This window comes from Ruditapes philippinarum, unplaced genomic scaffold, assembly GCF_026571515.1.
Source record: "Ruditapes philippinarum isolate M1 unplaced genomic scaffold, ASM2657151v2 ctg723_1_1_1_1, whole genome shotgun sequence".
Lineage (NCBI taxonomy): Eukaryota > Metazoa > Mollusca > Bivalvia > Venerida > Veneridae > Ruditapes > Ruditapes philippinarum.
Genome location: NW_026866929.1, coordinates 463314 through 480600, shown reverse-complemented (window position 1 = coordinate 480600; position 17287 = coordinate 463314). Strand labels below are relative to the sequence as shown.

Here is a 17287-nt window from a genome sequence, read left to right as displayed (position 1 = left end):
GTATATATTCTTGTAGTAAAAGATCAAAGAGCATGCAATTTTCACATTATTCAAACTAAACAGATTCCACAATATATAGCTAAGTTAACTGATGCTTGATTAACATGTTTTTAGAGATTTTAGTTTTACTTCATCTTCAGATCAGTTTAATAAACATGACTATTTATACAAGCTTGCATACATGATATTTATTTTTCTATCTTTAATTGTAAACAAAAAGAAAAAAATGATTTATATACATATGGTTATCAGTGTTGCATTATTCACGTTTAAGTTTGTTCGTTCCTGAATACAGCATTCTTTCTTTATTAATATATATGGAGAAATTTCATAGAACCATGAAAGCGAGTCTTTGTCTTAATCTGAGAATGTTGGTTTTATCGCGTATATCAGTGATATTTTCCTGATTATTATAATCAAAAATAAAACTTTTTCATTTCATTTTTGACATGTTGTTTTGCGCCAACATGCAGTCGCTTTTCCAAATCTATCACATTAAACTTTTCATCCTTTTTATTTTATTATCCTATTAAAATATTAAAAATCTCATATTATTCTGTCTTTTCTCTTAACAAAGTCGAGTGATTAAGCAATGGCCACGGGAAATAATCCATGAAATTAGTGCAATGTAACAGACATTTTTAAAAAGCATTATAATTTCTAGAAACTGCGACAAAATATATAGAGTAACAAAATATATAGAGTAATTTTTCAGATTTTTCTATGTTTCGCAATCACTTGTTAATAAAAAATCAATAAGATAATACATGTTGTATTTGCAAACACTATTTGATACTTCGACAATGTACTTATTAAAGCATATATAGTAAAATGTATGAATAATAGTTGGAAATAAAGCATTAAGTTGATCATCTGATAAAAAAGAAAGCTAAATATTACAGTCTACAGTTTTTAGACAACGTGACAGGTGACAGAAAGTAAACTCAATTTGAATTTTCCGTAATATGTCAGATATCTTCAAATGATATATTGCTCGACTTTATAACTATATTAAGGAATAATAAGATTGAACGTATTTGTGTTACCTTAAATTGTCAGCGCAATACAGTTCAATATCCTCCGCTATATAGCACTGGAATAAATATTTTCATATATGTAGGTCTTATTCTTGCTATCTCATCTAACACAATTGGAAGTATATAAAGTACAAAAACTTTACCTTTTTCATATTTTTTTTACAAAATTCGGTACTAAAAAAAGTGAAATATATTCGCTTTCATAGTAATTATCATCTTGCATCACAGATTTAATGTTTTGAACACATTTTTTGTATCTATCAAACTTTTTCTTTTGATCTCTGAAATTTAAACGATAGTTCTTAGCATGTTAAAACATTTTAAAACCAACCCCAATAAATGTTTATTGAATTAAGGCAAACGAAACACGCAAAATACGACTAAATATTTATCATAAATATTGGAATCTTCGACAACATTATTGATATCATTTCGAGGATAGTATTTTGCTCTTTATGAAGCGGAAGTATATTTAGGAAATAGATATCAATTCTGAGTGCATTGTTGTAGAATAATGCACGGTTTGAGTTCAAATGCGTAGTAATATAATCACGAAGGCCGATAGGCCTGTGTGATTAATTACAAAGCATTTGAACGAAAAACGTGCATTATTATACAATAATGCACGAAGAATTAATATCTATTTCCATTCTAACACGTCAAGAAAAATATAATTACTATTATAAAGTTGGACATTATGTTTGGTGGTTTAATTTGTTTTCGCCTCAGAGTTTCCAATAGAAACGTTCTTTAAAGGCTGTTCCAGTGGATTGAAAAAAAAAACTGTCGTTAAATTACCGTGTGTAGAAACATTTTGAGAATAACGAATTTTGAAAACGTTGATAAAACTTTGTTTGTTTATTTTATTTCACTCTATAATTTTAAAGCGAAATACCAATTATTAAAAGTGAAATAAATGTAAAACTTAACTCGTTTGCGACATTAAAATAGCGTACTTGATTTGATTGTTTTGCACGTGCTGTTTGGCGCTACATTGTGACGTCACGTAAACAACACTTTAAACGTCTGTACAGCGTTAACGACTGAATAAAAGATATTGGTGTTCGGATTCATTTTCTTAGTTAGACCATTTTCTTTCATTCTAGATAGTTTTCACAACAAAATTCGACAAAAAATGTTTTTTATTTATCAGATTTTTCAAACAAAATGGCGCCCTCAATGTGAAAATACACAGGGAGATAATAAGAACGGCGAGTGCATTGTTGTAGAATAATGCACGTTTCGGGCCTTCTTTGTTTATATAGAACAATTTCCGATAGTGTTAGAATCATGAATTATGCTTTGAATTTATGCATTTGTAACATAAATGTAAAACTCTACAAAACCCCTTAAGTCCCTTAAGCAAGTTCAAATCATACTGTGAGAAAGGATTCCCGCTTCTTATTATGAATCGTGCATCTTACGAATTTTACGGAACACTTTTAAAAGAGGCATTACATACATCCCCGTAGAACACATGAACCTAGTTTTTTAATCGCAGTAATATTTCAATGCAATTTAAATCATAATGCGAATTTGTATACAGTTGGACTTAATAAATTTAAAACATTCAGTGATAAGAATTATATTCAACCTTTTGTTAAAAGACACGAAACGAACGTCAGAGCTACATTTGGTCAATATTATCACCAAGAGAACACTGCTTTGGTTTTGTGTAACAACAATTAGAATATTGTTGAAGAGAAATAAAAAGTTTACTTTTACAAACATACAAAGAATTCTTGAAAATTCAAAGTGTATCTCACATATCTAGAAACATTTATTTTCTGTATTCATATTTTCTTTCTTCATGCCTGACTAAAAGTATGGTACATTTAGGATTAAACGAAAATATACTTGGTAGATGAAGGGCCGACCGTGCTGACTGACAAATACAGCAAAACATAAAAGAGCTTCGTTATTTCCGATTGTCATTTTGACCCACCAAAGAACAAAATGTTCGCAGTTTACTCAATCATCATGATTCCAATCTCAAATACTTATCAAGTAACTGTAAATGAAAGATAATTTCGATAAACATTACCAGTTATAACCAATCATTTACAAAAAATAGATTTCCTCACCACTTAACATATATCATTATCATCGAAATTAACAGCACAAAATGATTAAATATTCACTAGATAGAAATATATTTTTCCTCATATAATTACATAACCATTGTTACAAAAACAACAACAAAATAATATTAAGAGCAGCTTTAATGTCTACAACAAAAACATAAAACTCTGACAAATCACCGACCAACTCTTGCAATGATTATTACTTGACATTTATATAATCTATAAAATTTCTGTTAATTAAAGGGCAATTCTAATCACAGCATGATTATAACTATCACGGTTGTTGATACTGTTAAGAGAAAACATGTATATATAAGGCAGCAGTTTGTGTCTTGATTTATTTCAGATAAACACGAGAGCAAATTTTTAATAGATATGTTTGCCAAGTAAAAAGGGACAAATGACAACACTAATTAACTATCTGTCTTAAAATATAGTTTAAAGTCTTTGTTAAAATACAGAAAAACCATGAAAATCACTAAAATAATTCAAAGTTGCTACTGTTAATAAGTTAAGTATGGGTCAATTTCAAAGATCAACAATGTTTGTTCTAACTGTAAATATTTGTAAATTAGTATCTAAACATAATGCCATATTTAAAGTGCAATATCACACAGAGAATGACTTCAACTATGAAATGTGTGGAACTGAAGAAATTGTTGGCTTGATTGTTTAGCATATTTATAAATTTACTACGCAACACAAACACAAAAATATTATAGTCGGGCTAAAACGGAAATATCTCCAGCTTGAAAATTGTCTTTCAAATATTTTTGAATTTCTATCTTCAAGCTGGCAGCGGTAAGAATTTCAACTCCAGCTCAAAATTTGGCGTTGGCTTAATTTGAATTCGATCTCCGAGCTGGTTCGAAATTCAACTCTAGCTCGAAATTAGGCCTTTGCAAATATTGAATTTCGGTCTTCGGGCTATTGCGCCTCGAGATTCAACTCTTGCAAGAACTTCAGGTTTGGTTTACTTTTGGCTGTAAACTGAATTTAGATCTTTGATCTTCGATGTCAGTGCTAACATCTCGATACTAAGTAAATACGAAGCATCAAATTGAACAAAATTGAGTGATCTGTTTCAACGAAACTAAAATCAACGAATAAACAATCAACACGACTGCCCTTTTTTATTTTTGTTTCATGGCTTACAATAAAAAGATGCAGGTTGATGAGAACTAAATCTGAACTTTATGCAGCTCATGATAAATCTGATTCAATAAAAATATATACTTATTAATGTCCTAATTAAGCGTTTGTCTTAAAATCTCATTTTTCTATTGTAAAAGGCTCCGTAAATTATTCACAAAAACTTCATTGAAGTTGTATTTCCAGCGAAAGTTTCTAGTACTAGTACATGTGTTTGGTTTCATAGATATTCTTATCTTAAATAAATAGTTTACATAAATGATATGAATAATTTTTATCTAAGTTTTTTAAAAATTTAACATAAACTTAAAAAAACATTTGCTGAATCAATCATATAATCCTCAACACTAAATCAGTCATTACAAAAACACGTATATGCCCCGTTTATATCACCGTGGCACCTGCCATTTAATAAGTAAACATCAAATATGCAACAAAATTTGACCAAAATTGTTCCCTCTAATACTATCTTTATTCTCACGTAGACATTCAAATTGCTTCCTTCATCATCAACATTACTAAAAAGGTAAAGGAGATCATTTTAAGGAATAAAACCTAAAACAGCTTCGGTTCACCTGCCAAAATAGATAAACCTCTGTAAAATAAAGCTTGATTTTCTCGATTTTCAAAAATTTGTTAAATGCCATTTTTTAAAACTATTCTTTAACAAAAACACTGAATTCTTATTTTAAATGTATGTAAATACATAATGATATTATAACAATGCTGGACTTTTGAAAAGTTGATCTACAAAACAACACAATTCTCATATTCCTAATAATATGTTGAACTTTGTCTGTCCTATAAATAACATTGCTTATGAAAACACTTACACTCCACTGTTGTGTTTGGCATTTGGTAAATATTTCTTTCATGATCAAAATGAATATGCAAGCTGAAACAATTAATGTAGTATGCTAGTTCTCTTAGAATATCTTAAGTGTTTCACATCAGCAAAAAATTTCAAATGAACTGAGAAAACACTTTAAATAGTGTTTATTTAATTCATCAGGTGATATTTCATGATAGTATGTTTCCTATTTGTAGATCCAGGTGAGTGATAATTAAGTATGTCTTGGCTTCCCCGTTATTCTATTATCGAATCAAAGTGAAATGTATTCATTGGCTATCTCGGGTCAGCTGATACGTCACTAGGTGGTATTTCAATTATTCTGGTTTGTTACCAATCGGCTTGCGTTCCCGGTGATTACTAGTTAGTATTGTGAATGAGAACACGTTGATGTAACCGGTTGTCTGTTGCCAACAATAAAATACATTTATTTGTGATCATCGTATCTATAACATACACTTTGTCGTACCGAAGTACTGCATAATGACCTTTTTGCCTTTCTCGTACCATTTTTTCACGAAGGATTTATCTGTGACGTTTAATTCTGTCACTACATTCTTGTTGAACTAATATTGATTAGCCACGTGTACTTTAAACATTCTTTATCGTTATAACATGCAAAGCATGTATTAATAGTACACGCGTTTGTGTTTTGTGCCGATGTGCCTTTAAATATCAAAGATCTCAGCTTGTTCCATTAATTGAAGCCCAATTTGTCAAAAAACTCTTGTTACTTCCCATTTCTGGTTTATTTGACCTGATACACCACTAAATCGTAAATTGTTTCTTTTAAATTGATTTTAAGTTGGTCAATTTTTTCTCAAACGTTTGAAAGTTGAAAAATATCACAATATTTCATCAATCTTAACAAGGCACCAGGTGGATGAGAGCGTTTGTAAAAAGCAAAAAGGAGGCCCTGAAGGGATTCATACCTAACAATGCTTTCCCACCGCCATCTTTGATGTACGAATGTATATACCAATGCACGGAAGATGTGTGCCATACGAAGATATAGACAATGCCACTATGGAATAAAAAAACTATTTACAAAATATTTGTTTTTGGTTTTGCGTGTGTGGGTTTGGTGACTAGGGGACAGGGCTGGTGGAGGGGGGACAGGGTTGGCTGAGGGCTGTATTCTTTCATTAATCACTGCACTCCTTGTGGAATTTTTCTCTCATATTTTGTACTTTGTGTACCTTTGTAAAATGATGTTTATGATTCATATAAGTATAAAAATTATGTTCCAATATAAAAACTTCCGGGAAAATTACTAACGGGTAGGTTTTAGATAATTATTTTCTCAGTTTGTATATCAAATCAAACTAATTATTAATATTACTTTGAGAACAACAAAGCGACGTGAATAATGCCTTACAATTAGGTGGTTATATTTCACATAATGCTTTTAATCAGATTTATCAGATATTATCTGTTTGAAAATTTATAGCATCGTTTCTTCTTGGAATTTAATCAATGTCGGATAAAGCTTTCAAGAACGGAAATCCGTTAGGACCATCGCGAAATACACATAACTCAAAGCAATTAAAGCGCAGACATAACGATGGTGAAAAGTCGAACTATGAAACCATGATGATGAAAATGTAAATGTTCGAGGATGATATCAACTGATTTATATTGTAGTTACTGTAATGGTATAGTCTCAACAAAAATAGATAACACTGATAACATAGCGGCAAATGTTGTTTCATATACTGCATATAAAATGATTATATCACACGCAATTTTAATGTGCGAATATTTTCCATTCTCTTTACTTTCCAGCTGAATAAACATAACACAAAAACTTTCTTTTAACAAGTTCTAACAAGAGACATTAATGGTCGTTATAATTTTAATGAATTTTAACCATGTGCAAATAGAAAGTTTATAAAGTTCTGGCGTAGTAATTTTCTATAAAATTGATATATATGAAATTGTTAATCAATTAAAAATATAAAGGTAACGATTCACTTGTTTGTTTCTTCTTTTTCTGTCTTGATCTATAATAAATATTACAAACATGCACATTTTCAAAATGTTTTTAATACATTCATCGTGTTGACAGTAAACCATTTATTCAAATTGGTTATTTCGATGCTAAAAAAACAAACAATAACAACACACAAACAAACAAACAAAAAGAAACATAAAAAGTAAGAAAGAAAGAAAGAATAAAAAAAACCTGAAATGTTTTTACTTAACGTACAAAAAATAAATTCCTTTTTTGGGAAAGATGATTCACTTACTATAATTTTGGATGGTAGAGATCATCTACTTGCTCTGAAATCAGACATATACTAGTAGTTGAAATTATAGAAGAGGCTTTAACAACTCTTGTACTTGGGAGAAAACATCATTCATTCATTCACGCCTCTTGCAACGACTCAAGCAGTGTTCAACTCTCAACACTTTTGGCATTGAAATAAATCAACGTGAAGAACCAGACAAAACTTACATCGCTCGGATGAAGAATGGATCGTCCTTTTACATTTTACAGCTAACAAACTCCATCTGGTGTTGAAAGTATAAAACTTTTTGATATTAAGAAGTACACTGAAAATGAACTGCTAATTCTTCCTGTGGAAAAAGGTTGATAATACTACTGCTAACTGCGAAATGGATTAAACAGTGGGAATGTTTTTGTTAACCTTAAATAGGTATGATAATTAATAAACAAAGATTAGTTATAAATCTTGACCACTCCCTAGGTACACAAAACTAAAATACTATTTGTTGACGCTGCTTTGATGGTCTGAGAGCAATTTAAAAATAATATGCATGTACAAATTGAGAACAGCAGCTTGATTGTATGTACTCTTGAAGTAAGAGATCAAAGAGTATGCAATTTTAACATTTAATGTAACTTATGCTTTATTCACATGTTTTTATTGATTTTAGTTTTGTTTCATCATCAGATTAAGCTGACATAAATGATACTATTTGCTACCTCTTACAATAAAAATTGATTTTTATACATATGGTTGTCAGTGTTGCTTTTGTAACGTTTTAAATTTGAAATTCGTTAAAATTTAAATTTCTTTAATACATCATTCTTTCTTTATTAATACATTTTGGGAAATTTCATAAAATCAACAACCTGATTCTTTGTCTTACTCTGAGCGTTTTGACTTTATCGCTCTCAAGTGAGATTTTTTTCTGAATATTATAATACGAAATCGTACAAAAAATAAAATGTGATGTCAGGGAAGTTAAATCAATTTATATTTCCCGTAATTTGTCAGCTGATTGGAAAAAGCAATCTTCAAATGATATATTGCTACATTTTATAACTATTTTAAGATACTACTTTAAATAATAAACTTTTACGTGTTTGTGTTAGTTTATAGCATTGCAATAAACTGTCATATGTTTAGATATATAGATCATATTCTTGCTAACTCATCTTACTCAAGAAGTACATACAAGAAGTACCATATTTTTTATTCTTCATATATTTATTACAAAATTCGGTACCAAAAATGTAAAATATATACGGTGTCATAGAAATTATAATCTTGAATCATAGATTCAATAGTTTTTGAACATAACATTTTCTGTAAATATCTCTTACTTTTTATATTTATCTACACGAGAGTTCTTGACTTCAAAAATTTTAAAAATTACTTATCACAAATCTTATTGAATTCAGGCAAACGGCACACACAATTGGCCAGAAAATATTGATCATAAATTATTGGGATCTTCTACAACATTAATGATATCAACTCGATTTTGTCTCCAATGAAAGAAAATTCGGAAAACCTCTCTTCTAAACTTTGTTCCGCTGAGACAATACAACAAAAAGTTCATAGAGTTATTCACATACATTAACATATTCACAATAGCCCACCATAAATCCAGTTTTGCATTACCATGCTCGTTTGCAACATTTGCCCAGTGCGTGTAGCCTATGTTGTAAATACTGATTGGTAATGTACTGAGCAAAAATACTGTGTTCAAGGCAAATAACATCGAAGTAGTAGATGATATTTTAGAACATTGACCTGCTAATGGTATTTGTCCACTTTCATGATTAACAGTAGACGTCTGAACATGTCTTGGCCGTAGTTTTCTTTGACTGTTTATCAGTTTAAATAGAATCAGTCCATTTCCGACGACAATGACTGTAAGTGGAAAAGCACAAAATGCACACAAATCTATCCAAGGCCATGTCACATTGAAAAATTCATAATATGTTTCATCAATTTCTACACATGTTTGAATGTTTGCATGTCCATGTGTTTCATTTTTGTCGGCTCTGAAAACCAACCCATACAGAAAATGACTATTTAGCGCAAGAACTATAGCTCCAAAAGCAATTATAAATCCAACCGCCCTTTTTCTTTTCACCTCATGTTGAGTATTGTGAGGACGCCATACTGTAATCATTCGTTCTAATGTAACCCCGACAAGAATCCATGCTGAAAAATCCAACGAACTGTATACTATCCAAATATTTAGCTTGCAACTGAAAGCGCTTGCATGCCTTACATCGTAATCAAACTGGTAAATTAGCCACTGACGAAGAAGTCCCGAATACAAAACAACTAAATCTGTAAATGACAAAACTGTCAAGTATAAGGAAATTGTCGACGACCGAATAGACCTTCTCGTTAAAACAATTATAGATAAGCTGTTACCTACTGTTCCTAAAATGATTAAAATTGGTGATACAATTTTCCAAATGAAAACTCCAATTTTATATTCGTCAAATGTTGTATAAGAAAAGGATATATTCCTTTCTATATCAGATATGTTAGCCATAACAAGAGCTAGGTTTGTTAGTTAATGAGAATAACATTCTAGTATATAAGTATTCTTCAACGATTGGCTTGTTGAATATACTGCGATACCGTATTCAATAACACCGATAATATGCGATAAGTGATGTGTTTGATAAAGCGCCAACTTCTATTATTTTTATCTAGTATAAAAGGACGCATTGACATTCAGTTCAAAACTAAATGACATGATGTTGATGGTATGGATATATAACACATATCAAAATGCCAACATTCTATTAAACCTAAAATTAAAATGTAATTGGGTTTACAGGGAAATAATATCGGTTTGACATAACGTCTGCAATTTTACCACGATATCATGTTTTCAATAAATATGTTCAAGTTCTCGTTGATTTACAATTTTGATGTTGTTAAATACATATTGAGTTTAAAGCCAGGATATTTCAAAATGTACTTAAACGAATAGCTGGTTTCAACATTTTTATGAGAAAGTATGAAGTGACTTATTAAAGAACATGAATTGTCAAATCATAACTGTATCATTTCAACAATGTAAATATGACTGAGAAAGAAATCAGGAACCGACAACAATGTCAGCTGAATAGTTCCAACAATAAATTGATTGTCATCTGTTGCTATTAATTTGTTCTATGTTTAGAATGTTTTGAATAATGAACGTCTTTAACGATGCTGTTAAATTCCATATCATTCACGTGTTCAGCTTATATAAAATCCATAACTGTAAAACTTATTCGACATTGATTAAATTGCATGCAGAGAAGATGTTGTAAACATGACATGGAGATAGTATCTAATATACAGAATGCTGTTATATTAAACACCTCCATTCCTACGGTAGCATATAAACAATTACTTATGTGGCCTTATTCCTCATATAAACATTTAACGGATGTGACGCATACAAGGCCTTGGCTTATAGGACAAAGGTAAAGGTAACATTTAGGCTTGAATGGTATTGATTATTTCCAGACATTAACTCTGCCATTCATTGATGTATTTTGAAATAACTATGTATTAATGTTTTAAATATTGAGCTAAAGATTTATTGCTCAGAAGTCAAGGTAAAATAAATTTTGAAAGATAGTTAAAAAAATTTGGATTATTCTCCTGTCTACCAACCAGTCAAACCTTGATGTATTGAAAACTAATTTGCATACATAATTTACACGTTTATGGATTGTTTTTGAAATAAAGAGGACATGAAGTGAGCAAGAGCCAGTTTTCAGGCACACTTGAATGAATAAGGGTATGATATAATATCGCACTGATTGTCGTGAACAGCCATCACCTCTGTCATTTTGAAATTACTAGGTATAATTTTATGGAACATTAAACAGGCGCCAGGGCGACCGTCAGAAAAACATGTGACAAATAAATACATTAATGTCTTATGTTTGCCATTATTGTAAATTGAGCTTATTAGGGATATTAATAACAAATGTTTCATATACAAGACATGGTCTATCTTCTTTTGAAAATTGTACTTTTATTACAAAAATCAATCTATATAAATAAAATCATCATCAATTTATGCAGTGTAAAAGCCTCTTTACAAATTTAATACACTTCTGTTCAATTATACAAAATAACATCAGTGAGTATATTAAGAATATTTAAAAGTGTCACATCGTGATTTATTTCCACTTTACTATGGATAATATGAAGAGCAATAGATGTCAATGTATAGTTTATTTTATCTGTATTTCAAGTTTCTGTCTATTAAAGTTTGCTCATTTAGTTTGTTTTTTATTTTTTCCGAGCAAATTTTATGTGTTATTGAATCGAAATACTGTTATGTTCTTGCCTTGGCATCATATAAGTCGATGTATATCCGAAATTTATAGCTGATGCCTTATGATCAAAGACAAAATCAGCCCAGCGTTGATTACTGGCTGATAATAACTAGTTTTACTTTGATGCTAAGTCTAATTTTAAATTAACAAAAAGTTTATAAGATACTCAAGTAAACTAAAAAGCAGCTGCTGTATAACAATGAATCAATATAAGGAATCGATCTACTGATGTTAATGCGTATACACGTGTAATGATAACAGGTGATATTGTATATCACTGTATCTATGATATATCCATGGTATGAAACACACGCTCAGTGTCAATATAGATATTTCATACTTAGCAACAGAATCTATAATCTTCAGCTATATGACATCTTTTTTTAAACATAGCACAACATTATTATTTAGCGTCTACTAAGTCAGTTACTGTTTTGACAATATAAGATAATTGTTCATAAGCAAGATTTATTTTTAGCAGTATTATGGCATGTTTAACATTCAGGTTATCATGTAAATGGTTTTTAAATCCTAAACGTCCAAATATACGACATTTCATTAGTAAGCATTTTTTTTGGTGCTATTCATAGGCAAGTGATATTGAGCGGTCGAAGGATAAGGCAAGTTTGCTCTAGTGGCGTCATACATGTTATACATATAATTTTAGCGTTAATATAATTTTGTCGGTTAACAATCATATAATAGAATGTTCTGAAACAGCAAAAAGATAGATATAACGAGGAGAGTATTTTCTCTTTGCAAGAATTTGGACCATGAAGCGGAAGTATATTTATGAATTATGCATTTGATTTATGCATTTCAAACATAATATAAACATGTAACGTCCCGCAAAAGGTGAGTCCCTTAAGCCTGTTCAAATTATACTGAAAGTAAGTATTTTCCGCTTCTCAATATGCATTGTGCATTTCATGGATTTTACGGAACCCTTTTTAAAAAAAGGGATTACAAGTATATCTCCGTCGAATACATATACTCAGTCGTTTTGAATCACAGTTATATTTCAATGCAATTTTAATTATAATGCAGATTTGTATACACTTGGACTTGATAAACTGAATTTGAACCTTCAGTGATAGGAATCATGTGCAACCACTTGTTAAAAGACACGAAACGACCCTCAAAGCTAGATTTGGCGAATAATATCACCAAAAGAACGCTGTTTTGGTTTTATGTACAACAATCAAGCATTGCTGAAGAGAAATAGAAAGTTTACTTTTATAAACAGCCACAAAGATCCTTGAAAATTCAAAGTATATCTAACATGTCTACAAATATTTATTTTCTGTATTCTCATTTTCATTCTTCATGCCTGGCTAAAAGTATGGTACATTTATGGTTTACAGATCATATATTACTGTTAGGTCATAAGCCGACTGATAATTACTGAAAAACATAACCGAGGTTTGCTATCTCCGATGGTCATTTTGACCCATCCGAGAACATAATTTTCGCAGCTTCTCAATCATCATTATTCAAAGCTCTAATATTGATCAGGTAACTGTAAATGAAAGATAATTTCGATAAAATATTATCTGGTTTAATCAATCATTTACAATTCTTTATCTTTAAACATGTATCTTTATCATCGAAATTAACAGCACAAATTGGTCAAATATTCACTTGATAGATATATTTGTTTGTTGTTTTTTTCCATATAATTTTAGAACCCTGGTTACAAACAATCAAAATAATATTAAGAGCAGTTTTAATATCTAAGACCAAAAACATAAAACTCTGACAAAATCATCTACCAAGTCATTCGACCACATTCGATTATTACTTCTCTTACCTCTTTCATAATCTATTATTTTTCTGTTAATTATTCACAGCATGCTTATAAACTAAAGCAGTCTTGTGTCCTTGATTTATAACATATAAACACGAGCGCAAATTAATTATTATAGATAAGTTGGAGTAGAAAGAGACAATTTTTAACAATAATTACACATCTGTGTTAACATATATAATTTTAACTCTTTAAATTTGTAAATGTAAATGTAAAAAAGAATCATATTCGAAGTTGCTACTTTAAACCGGTTAAAAATTGGTAAATTTCAAAGATCAACAATTTTTGTTCTAGATGTAAATGTTTGTAAATTATTTATGCAAATATGAAATTTGTGTACATGAAACTGAAAGTGTTGAAGGCTGATAAATTTTATCTCATTTATAATTTTACTTTAATGCATGTAATGCCGACGCAACACAAACAGCAATAGTCGTAAAAGAATTTCAAAGATAAATCATTGCTGAGAAAAATAATGAAATTTGAACTAATGACATTAACAAACGTTTCGTATGTATTTGAAACATTTGAAAACTGGTCTTCTTTTATAGACACTTTCGTGTAATAATAAAGAAAGCCGTTTATCTAACACCTATCTTGTTGTTAACCTTCAGTTTTCCTCAACCACTCATCTTGCGGTGCTACTCTTTCTAAAATATGTGAAATTAAATTGCCATATTTATAAAAATGTACGATAATGAAATAAAATATTAACATAATTTTCGTCCAAGGCATTTGAAATTGATTTTTTTATTAGTACCATAAGTAAGTTACGACCCCGAAAAAAAAACAACAAAAAAACCCCACACAAAACAACAACAACAAACAACTACAAAACAACAACAAAAACATTAATTGCGACAATTTGTACAATTTTTTTAACTTATATTCACATCGGTTTCGCAAAAATCAAAGTATATATATAATTATTTCGATAATTGGTTGCATTGTACATTTGCACTGCCGAATGCATTCATCTCTGTCCCTCTCATGATAAACTATACTGTATAAAAACACACTAGCTTGAGGTAGTATATTATGTTCATATATTCCGCTTTGCTTGTTGAATTGAAAATCGATTGTCTGAAAATTAATCACAGTAATCACTTTTTTATTATGATTGCAAACTTCGAGCAAAATTGATAAGGTCATATCTGTAGTATTGTAGCATCTCTTGGCAACATAATTAAAACATTTAATAAATTGCAATCGCTACGAAACGTGAGCAAACATTAATATAACATCACCACGAAACTGCACTTGGGAATTCAGAGAAAGAGGTAATGTATCATAAATTTATATAGAATCGTCACAATGACAGAAAGCTTTAGGAATACTGGCCATAATAGTGGAAAGTTACAAATTTTGGAATACAAGTGTTTTCTTTTGGAACCAGTTATTTAATGTACTGGAATGATGGTTGGCATGTAATGAACTTTGTTTAATGATTTTAGTCAAGAACATTTCATATGTAATGAAGACATCTAAATTTGCACTACGGATAAAATTGTTGATTGTTTGATATTGAAAATGAATGTTTAAGTTGTTCTTAAGTAGCTAATTTCTTAACATTATTGTTAATCTATTCCTTCTTTGAACAAAAAGGATAGTTGCTAATGAATCTGGAATAACCTATAAAAAAGGAAGTTAAAAACTAATTTACACCATTTTGCAGAAACCAGTGAAAAAAGGATGGCGAATAATACTCTCGGAAATTTCACCGAATATCTATTAGAAGAAAAAGTTGGAATACTGATATGGAAAATATTTCCACCAGTGATGATAGTTCTAGGAACTGTTGGAAATAGTTTATCTATTATTGTGTTGACTCGAAAATCCATACGGTCTTCAACAACCGCTGTTTATTTGACGGTCTTGGCTTTCTCCGACCTAATTGTTTTGTATGCTGGGCTTTTGAGACAATGGATAATTTATCTGTTTGATGTAGATATAAGAAAACTGACCGAGTTTGGCTGTAAAATAAACATCTGGTTGGTTTACAGCTCTCTGCATTTTTCGGCTTGGATCCTCATCGTACTGACTATGGAGCGGGTGATTTCAGCCTGGTTACCACATAAAGCGCGAACGTTGTGTAAAAGAAAAAGCGCTATCGCTTTAGTAAATTGTCTTGGCGTTTTTATTCTTGGACTTAACAGTCACATGCTGTATGGAATGGTCTTTAAGTACTCATTTGACGACGATGGAAACTTACAATATGCGAAATGTGTTGAGATCGACGAAAATTATGATGTATTTTTTAACAAAACATGGCCGTGGATAGATTTTTGTGCATTTTGTTTCATTCCATTCTCAGTTATCCTTATTGGAAATGCTTTGATTTTAATTAAAGTGCTAGCAAGTAGAAGGAAAGTCATTTCACAAGTGGTTCCAATACGTAAAGATGGGAGAGATCATTTAGCCGGTCGCAAAACTAAACAGGCCTCAATGCCAGTTCTCCTTTTTACTTTAAACATCGTGTACTTATTGAGTACATCACCAGTTAGTATTTACAATATTGGATATACGTTCTGGATAAAGAATGCAAACCAACAAGAAACAGCAGTTCTTGATTTATGGTTGGCCGTAGTGAACATATTTATGTATGTCAACAACTCGCTGAATTTCTTTTTATATTGTTTAAGTGGCACAAAATTCAGACGTGAAGTTAGACGAATCATTTGTGTTTGGAGACAGGGGAAAGGAATTCGAAGCAAGCAAGGGGCTGTTAACTATGATAATACTCGAAGGACCCTTACTGCCAGGTCGCCTAAACATTCTATATTCACTACAAGGAATAGTCAAATACAACACCAAAGCAATATGCGTGAATCCAATTGATGACACCAATGAGAGATCAAACGTTTTACTAATTTATAATTAATTTGATATTTGGTGTAGATAAGGAAGTGTGTTTACATTTTCTACATCTTACTTATTTGTATGCTTACACTTTCACAATCCCCCAGCCAGAAAAAAAAAACAACAATAGCAAAACAAATCAAAATCAGATAATTATATCAAATGGAGGGAAAAGGAGTGATTTTTATTTTTATTTATTGTTTGTGTGTACACCTGTGACAATGCATTCAATTTAAGTGTCATCAATGAGACGCTAGGGAAATATCATTAATGTTCAGATAATTGATATTAATTAATCCAATAGTACCTATCAACCTTAAAATCATTTTCCTTTGTCTTTTCTGGTGTGTTTCCCTGGGGAAAATCATCATATCTATCTTGAACTCGACGTGGAAAGGACATAATATATAAAAGTAGAAAACTGTCAAAATTACAAACTTTGCGAATTGATGAATTGTCCGACAACATTGTAACATTGTTAAATATCAAGAAACGTTTTTATGTTTTTTTTTGTTTGTTTTTTCTTTTTGTTTTTTCTTTATGGCGGAAAATGATCACAACTCTAGATCGCAGTCACTGTAAATCAATGCCTAGTGTTCTTGAAAATGTGTGCTTTTGGACGTAGGAAACAATCCTGCTATTTCACGATGTATTTCAGCAATTTTTCATTTAAGGTGATTAAATTGTTATTTCCTTGAAACAGAAATAGATAATATCCTCTAAAATATAATTAAACGAAAGGAAATGAACTTGTTTCAATTAGTCGTAAGATGTTCTGATATTATATAAAAGATATATCAAAATGGCTGCAATCAGGCAAACTCTCGATTTGTAACTTAACATGTACTTGTACTAGTCTTGAATAAAATGTCTGTAATCACTATAAGACACGTTTAAATGCCTTTGAAGCCAAACGTCATACATTAGTAAAGAAGT

At 30.4% G+C, this 17287-nt stretch overlaps 2 protein-coding genes across 2 annotated transcripts; one reads left to right on the top strand and one right to left on the bottom strand.

Annotated features, from left to right (window-relative positions):
• Positions 1 to 8765: 8765 nt before the first annotated feature.
• Positions 8766 to 9909, bottom strand: LOC132734253 (FMRFamide receptor-like). Its single transcript, XM_060720956.1, has one exon. It carries the CDS (start codon positions 9888 to 9890, stop codon positions 8811 to 8813), a length of 1080 nt encoding a protein of 359 aa, XP_060576939.1. The 5' UTR covers positions 9891 to 9909; the 3' UTR covers positions 8766 to 8810.
• A 4927-nt stretch (positions 9910 to 14836) lies between these two features.
• Positions 14837 to 17032, top strand: LOC132734246 (C-C chemokine receptor type 1-like). Its single transcript, XM_060720950.1, has one exon. It carries the CDS (start codon positions 15185 to 15187, stop codon positions 16328 to 16330), a length of 1146 nt encoding a protein of 381 aa, XP_060576933.1. The 5' UTR covers positions 14837 to 15184; the 3' UTR covers positions 16331 to 17032.
• Positions 17033 to 17287: the final 255 nt, after the last annotated feature.

What these genes read in the sequence shown, in the direction of transcription:
- LOC132734246 (XM_060720950.1), top strand. Translation starts at nt 15,185, where the DNA reads ATGGCGAATAATACTCTCGGAAATTTCACCGAATATCTATTAGAAGAA.
- LOC132734253 (XM_060720956.1), bottom strand. Translation starts at nt 9,890, where the DNA reads ATGGCTAACATATCTGATATAGAAAGGAATATATCCTTTTCTTATACA.